Genomic DNA, 8011 nt, shown 5'->3' with positions numbered 1-8011 from the left:
ATGAAGACAGGTGGGGTGGGAGGGGGAGAGAGGATGTGGGAGTAGTATTGCTGACAAATAATATGTTTCACGATGCAGTGGAATCAGGTGCTGGTCAATTTTTGGGCTTGTAGAGTGATTGGTATCACCTTAAAGCTTGTTCAGCTGCCTTTCTTCCGATGCAAGAATAACACATTTATCTTGAGTACATGTCGAGATATTTTAAATGAGGTGGGGTCGCATGGTTTTAGATAAATTAGTGAGAAAATTGCTACCAAAGTTTGGTTATTTACAAAGCCTCAGAGTCCGTGGGAACTGACAAATTACATTTGTTTGTGTCTCTAATCAAAGTTTTACAGTATAATTCACCCTGAAATGGTTTCTTAAATGGGCATAGCAGGTGTTGAGCCAAAAATTAAAATTGCTATAAAAATTGCTAAACCAGCGGAAAAGAGTCAGTTTGTTTACTTTCATTACCGTATTTTGACAAGCGCCTGATTTCGCCACGCTGCCTCACATATTATTCCAGACTCTGGATAACTTGTGGTTTGTAATTCACAGGTGTGGACTACAGCTGGATTATGGAATCAAAGTGTGTGCGTCCTGTGATTTTATTTTAAATCCAGTGTGGTAACTGGCTTTGATGTCTATTTGTTGTATTACTGACAAACAGTATGTTTCTTGACGCAGTGGAATCAGGCGCTCGTCAATTTTTGGGCATGTAGAGTTATTGGTATCACTTTAAAGCTTGTTCAATTGCCTTGCTACAGATGAAAGAAATATTTATCTTGAATAGAACTCAAGATATTTATTTGCAATTGAAGGAAGTGAGGTCGCCTGGTTTCAGTGGTGAAATTAACGAGATAATGGCCATCAAAGTTTGGTAACTCCAATAGCTAAAGAGTCTTTGAAAACTGAAAAATGACATATTGTATGCCTTTAATCAATGCTTTTCAGTAAAATTCACATTGAAATGTGTATGGACCTGAAAGAGGCTGTGCTGAAAAATAAAAATTCTAGAAAATTTTCCAAACTACCGATGATGGAAAAATGCCTGTTCATCGTATTTTGGTATTTTGACGAGCGCCCGCTTTCACCAGGCTGCCTCACATTTGTTGTATTATTGACGAATGATATCATGCCACACCTTCCATAACTTGTGGTTTGTACTTGACAGGTGTGGACTACAGCTGGCTCATGGAATCGAACCCCAAGATCTACGAGATGCCTCAGATGGAGCGGTTGGAGCTGGAGGAGCTGTGCTACAAAGTGACGGGCCCGGAGTGCACGCAGATTATCTCCCTGTTCCGTGACGCGATGAGCCGCGACCCACGTGTGGAGGACCTGCCCTACATCATGAGGTCGTGTGTGAAAAAGACTCTGGACGAGCGACCGAGCCAGGAATCCCTAGCGGAGTGGGTCGCCAAACGAACGCCCAGTTTGGCAAATTTCTCCGCGTTAAGACTGAAACCGCCTGGCAAAGTGGTTCCGTCGTCGTCTGCCGAGGCAGAGGATATTGAGATGCAGAGCAACCGAGGGGAGGAGAGGAAGTCACGGGCGATGAGCATGCCAAATTTTTCCGTGAGAGACGAAGGAGCGGCTTATCCTGTATGAGATTTGGAGAAATCACGAGGAAGGGGCGTAGAATGTGTACCATTATAAGTGCAGTACTCGTAATCAAATGATAATAGTTTCTCCATCATGAAATGATGATAACCCTATTAACATCCAAGGAAGAAGTGAAGATAAAAGACGTCGTGCTAGCTACCACAGATAATAGCATGATGAAGAGTGAAACATTCAGGAAGTAATAGCACACAGGTTATATTGATCACAGCCGCCACCACTTGCCACAACTAGCAGCGATGCTTCTATGTCGCAGTCGTCGGGTCGACAGCGTGACAGAATGATGCAAGAAGCACATCCTGCCATAATTCTCACGATCGAGTCAGTGTTGATGTTTGAGACGCCAACAGCTGTTTCCCATTGTCTGGTTGTTTTGTGCGTCTGTTTTCCGTGAAGAGAGAAGCTGAGAAACACAATGGCCGTCCAGTGTAGGGCAAAACCAAGGCACAAGTGCAGAAACAACAGAGAGAAAGAAAAGAAGTATGGTAACATATACAATTTTCGCAATGGAATGATTCTTTTGTCTACAAATCATACTTTCTCTATTCTTACTGTATTGTGCTGGCAAATAACATAAAACAAAACTGTATAAAATGTACTTAAACTTGAGATGTAAAAATTGTAAGATGTATATCTGCATTACCTATTGTTTCATATAGTATGTCCTTCAGGCCTGCCAACAAGCTTGTAAAGTGAGAAAGGACATTTTGCCAATCCCTGTGTCTCTGCAGGAGAAAATATACGAGCCAACGGATAGGCTACAGAACACTGCCAAATTCTAAGCTAAATCTGGCTTTCAAGTGGAAAGGCGTACGAAAAATAATCTGGCTCCCTTTGATATGTGCCTTATTACATATTATAGCTCTTGGGCTCCGTCCCAAAATGCACACAAATATAATCTAAACCATTGATCTCAAACTCAAACCTCCGGGCAACCGCTGGGGGTAGAGTCTGGGCGAGCCTGGGCAACATCAAGTATTGTGCACACAACAAAGGTTTCAAGTGTTTTTGTCTACAACTTTGAAATGAAGTTTAAAACTTGTCAGCAAGACTGCCAGAAGCTGCATTGAACTTTCTGTAGTCCATAGACTAAAATGCCTTTTGGATCATCGGGCTGTTCCTTTTAGAGGAAGTTCTTTTACTGTGAAATTTGTACGCAAATGACAGAGTGGTGTCAAAAAGGTGAAAGCCACAGATATGATCTCCCTTTTTTCTCTGAATGATCAGATGCTTTTAATCTCTATAATAATGATATGACAGCAATAGATTTTGTCGTGGAAACTTTTGTTCATGAATTTGTCGTGTGAGAGTTGATACTGACCGTCTGTGGTGTGTCTTTAATTGCTACCACCGTGAGGTGTTGATGGGAGAGCACACGGTGCTTATTGAATGATCGTATGATTGTAAATGGTCACTTTTATGGATAAGCAGGCTAACCCAGATTTCTGGGGTTTCCAGAAATCTTGACGTACACCAAAAATGAGCATTGCCCTACCTATAAGAGAAGTTTGGTTACATTGGTGTGTATATTTATTTGGCTATAGAGAAAACTTTCCTTGTCTTTCAAAGAAACTGAACAAGGGGCACAAACTTTACCTTCGATTTTCTCAAAACAACATTTTTCAGGATAGCCCCCTTGTGCTTAAAAGTGACCAAATGTTTTTTCCCCATTGACCCTATGTGGGTTACAGTGTCCCAGCAGAAATATAGACTGAGAACTCAATGAAATAGACTTTTATTTACAAAATTGAACTGATGTCTTCTACGTGCAATGACAAAGAGCAAAGAGCGTGACCCTTACACCACTAGCTGTAAGTGTTCAAGGCCATTGGTTGCCTCATTTCGTGAGCTTAGCTTGAGTTTGTCGAATCTTCTAGCACATTCCTGACTGGTTTTGTCTGAGCGTGTTTGTTTTGTTTGAGGAAAGATAAGCACATCGACATAATGACAGTAGGCAGTTTGAATGCTGTGGATCATCATCGTCAAGTGCCAGATATTTGCGACAGACATTGGCGATCATGATTCTCAATCCATTATTTTTCTCAGATGCTCTACAAAAAGTAATGGGGAAAGAACAAGACAGACAGATAGACAGAAACCAAAAAGAATAGTAAATAAGTAGGACCTGCTAGTGGCACCCTCCAACCACCCACATGTGGCAACTTAACGTCACTTTGCTGGGAGAATGTTTACCTGAGGGTTGTCAAGTCCCACAGTGGAGCTGATTGGCTACGAGGTCCTTTTTTATTAAAGCTGCAGGAATACATGATGAATAATGATACATGAAGGAAAAAAAAGGAATTGAATGTTATAATCTGGTTAGGCTTTATTTTATTAACTATTGATTTGCTCTTCCAGACTGTAGCATTTTTATGTTCAAGTGTTAACGGCAAATTAAGCAGAGTCTATATACCTTATGCTTTTAAAAAATTAGAATCTCATCAGGTTTTGCATTCAGAAACTCATTCTGTCTTTTTTTTTTTCCCAAAGATCTTCCATTTCTGACTTACAGTAGATCTAGTTATAACTTGTGATTCTAGTCTGCATTTTTTCGCATATTTTACTTCTATCAATGTCTGAAAGTATTGATAAAAAGAGCCCAGATGTTTTATTATTATTGTCTGAAAACTAAAGTTGATTTTTAAAAACTTTGCACTGTACATTTATACAGTGTAGCACGCGCTTACTAAATGTACACATTACAAACAGATTTTAGGCCATGATTTTATTCTTTTATTTTTATATTTAGGCTACCTCTTTGTACATGTATTTTTAAAATATGTACACAGCAGAAAGATTTCAATCCGCAGTTTTGTCAATGTGCATGTTAGACTGTTTATTATACTTACTTAATTGTGATGGCAGGTTCTTACTTCATGTGATGATATGTTATACAGACTTACAGATTTATATGTGGTTGGCGGGTGCTCTAGTGTGGTCTTCTCCTTCTTTCCTATTGAACGTCTATCATCCTTTTTTCTCTACTTTCTTTTTTTTGTATGATACCTGCTGATAACACCTTTAATCTTGGGCATTTATAATATGACCTAATTGTGTTGCAAGTGCTATTAAACTCTTTCTACAACTAAACTAAACAGCTTTATCAGCGAATGCTAAAAGAGCTTTTAGCTTTCCTGTGCCAAGTCTTATGCCTGTAGATCTTTATATATATTATATATGTGTGTGTGTATGTATGTATGCCAAGAAACTCAACTATCTGGGTGCTTTATAAAGATATATCTGTTGCCGTTGTTTTCATGCCATCTTTGCCAGAAGTTTTGCTCACGCTATGAGAACAAACACGGTGCTGGGGGACGTTTTGTGACTAACAATCCACACATATGTGTCACTGCATGGTGGAATCAGGCGCTCGTCAATTTTGGGGCATACGGAGTTATTGGTACCATCTTAAAGTCTGTCTATTTGCCTTGCTTTTGATGTTAAAAAAATATCCTTTTATCTTGAATACAAGTCAAGATATTGGCAATTGAAGGAGGTGGGGGTCGTCTGGTTTCAGATGTAAAATTAGCGAGAAAATGGCTGTCAAAGTGGAGTTATTTCCTTAGCTTGAGAGTCCTTGGAAACTGAAAATTTACATCTTTTCTGCCTTTAAGCAACGTTTTAAAGTAAAATCCACACAGAAATGTGTTCTTTAATTTATGGGCATGAAAGATGCTGAGGCAAAAAACAAGAATTTAATCAAATTTCTCAACCCTGCGGAAAAATTGCAGTTTCCTGACTTTATTTATTTTACCGAGCGCCTGATTTCACTACGCTGCCTCACATATTTGTCTTTGACTTTTAAGTCCTTTTGACAGTCACGCCAAAAATTAATGAGATGTTTTTTTCTGCCCAAAGAGTTGTAAGTGTTTCTTACACTACACTTGTAGCCTGAGGCAGAAAGTAGAAGTGGATCAGACTATGTGTGCTTATTATGCTGGGAGACTTTTTCCTTCTGATTGTCATAATATCATCACCACTTTTACAACAAAAAAAGAAATGGGCAACTCCCATTTTTGTATCACTTTCGCTGTAAAGTGAGATTAATTAGAATAACATGTTTTACTTGTGATAATGACATTGTACTCTCACAAATGTACAGTGTTTTTTTTAAATTATGTACAGTACAAGCTGGGTTTTTTAATTCTATTTATAGTAGCCTCATTGGAAGTTTCATAACTGTATGTGTTGACTGTACTGGGTATCTGCTTAGCATTCAGGAGTTCTTTTTTAAACTTACTATTGTTTTTATAGGGCACTTGTAGTACAATCTGTCTTAGGATAGGTCTGTACTTTAAATTATTTTTATTACTGCTTTTTTACCTGCTCGACTCCAGGTAAATTTGCTATGCAGAGTTTGTATTCAGGGACGGACAGTTTCTAACTTACGGCTTTTTAATTTTTTTAATTTTAGCATGTTGGTTTTACGCTGCCATTGACTTTATTTTGATCATTCAAGAGGCAGGCTGCTCCCTCACTGTCTGGTAAGGTAAACTTTTGCTGAAAGGGATGCAACATCCCCGGAGAAGGAGGAGATAGTTGATCAAATAGTCGCTTTTAAGGACAAGCGGGCTAACCCAGATTTCTGAGGTTACCATTAATCTTGACCTGCACCAAAAGTGGGTATTGCCCTACCTATAGGAGAAGTTTGGTTTCATTGGTGTGTATATTTGTTTGGCTATAGAGAAGACTCTCCTTGTCTTTTAAAAAAACTGAACAAGGGGCAAAAACTTTACCTTCGATTTTCTCAAAACAGCATTATTCTAGATAGCTACCTTGTGCTTAAAAGCGACCAAATAACTTCCAGGCCAGGGAATTAAACCCAGGTCTCCTGCTTGCAGCACCACTAATCTTACAGCTTTGTTATAGTACTGTATTCATTTTAATCTTGAAAAAGAGTGCTTAGAAGCATTCTGCACAGTGTGTGTGTTTTATTCTACGGCCAGATTTACTGGGATTTAGTCGTCCGTAACTGCTCAATAAAAAGTAATATATGTCAAGTACTTGTAGTTTGATGAACACTTAGATCTAGTCAAGATTTTTCCTGGCACAATACCTTTGTACAATTACATCTATTTCTTCCGTCCACAATATGGGAGCATAATAATCTAGAACATTCTATCAGTTTCGCTTTAATTTTCCCTAATCGTGTTCATAAATAAAACATCTTTTAACGTTATTATTGTTAATAATAATATGCCCACGTAATCTGGAAGACTTGTACTTTTTAACATTGTTTTGGGATAACAAACATACATTTTCACTTTCACAATTATTGCAATCATAATATTTTATTTTAAGCATCTGATCTTTTTAAAAACTAATTTTCATCTGTCCATGATATATTATATTCTGAGAGTTGTATACCTTGTGACAATTTTGTTTTATAACAAGCTTACAGCATTTTGATTTATTGACTACATTTTTTCTTGATAAATGAAAGCAGTCCATATTTTTCAGGGGGTTTTTTCTTTCAGAAAGCTATATATGTATTTGATTTGTTCAAATGTTTGTGTATTTGATTATGTAAATGTTATAGAAAGATGAATAATCAGATTTAATTATTCACGTATGTTTATTTCCCTCCGCTGTGCTATTCGTGAGCAGTATTGCATACAGACGTATCTCAAAGGCCGCCAAAAATGATTTACGTCTGTATGCAATACTGCCTGTGTATTTATTGTCTAGTCATTCATATTTTTTCATCAATTTGAAATTTAGATGGGTTTTTATTGGGGTGGGGGAGGGGTTGTTAAGTGTTTTACGGTGCTTGCAACTACATATGGTCATATGAGCTCCCAAGTCAAGACACATTCAGCCTTTTCAGTTTGGTAGGAATTCATTTTCTTTTTTTCTCAGGTGGCAGCTGAAGTCTACTCTTATCGATATTAGGACAACAAGGGATCTTTGATGTGCACAACTTGCACAGGAGATCTTCAAGATTTTGTTGCCTTTATCCATAGACCTATTAGCTAATAATAGGTGAATGCATTTATCTAAGAAGGCTAGGTGTTCAGCCTTACTTGTACTCCCGTGAGATCAGTTCTGTGGCTGAAAGACAGCAGTAAGCAAGCACCAAGAATAGCAGTAGAAAGAGTTAGGAGCCCAGAGGAGGGGGGAGGTGGGGGGGGAGAATGTGGAGATGAAAGCGGACGATACAACATGGTTAGAGAGCAGGAAAGTAGGTGAAAGGAAAACAAATTCTAGAAAACGAAACTTTCCGTTGCTATCAGGTTTCAAATCTGGGACCTATTGAAGAGAGGCGAACACCGTACCTGTAGATCACGAGAGCCCCCACGAAAACAGTCATGTAGTAGTCGATGAAATGAATCAAGACAAAGAGAGAGAGAAAAAAACTTTTTAAAAGTCCTCCCATCCCCTAGTCTGTCTGTATATATAGGGAAAA

At 38.4% G+C, this 8011-nt stretch overlaps 1 protein-coding gene across 1 annotated transcript in view; it reads left to right on the top strand.

Moving 5' to 3' along the window:
• LOC101853632 (protein RD3) overlaps positions 1-2616 on the top strand; it is a gene marked incomplete in the record, with an annotated part of 12729 nt that extends 10113 nt beyond the window's left edge. Inside the window, 1 exon segment of the mRNA XM_013085280.2 lies at positions 1152-2616. Within this exon segment, the coding sequence (XP_012940734.1) occupies positions 1152-1593 (442 nt within the window).
• Positions 2617-8011: the final 5395 nt, after the last annotated feature.

This window comes from Aplysia californica, unplaced genomic scaffold (genome assembly GCF_000002075.1).
Source record: "Aplysia californica isolate F4 #8 unplaced genomic scaffold, AplCal3.0 scaffold00362, whole genome shotgun sequence".
Classification (NCBI taxonomy): Eukaryota; Metazoa; Mollusca; class Gastropoda; order Aplysiida; family Aplysiidae; genus Aplysia; species Aplysia californica.
Note: the sequence above shows the minus strand (reverse complement) of the source record. Positions and strands in the feature narration are given on the sequence as shown.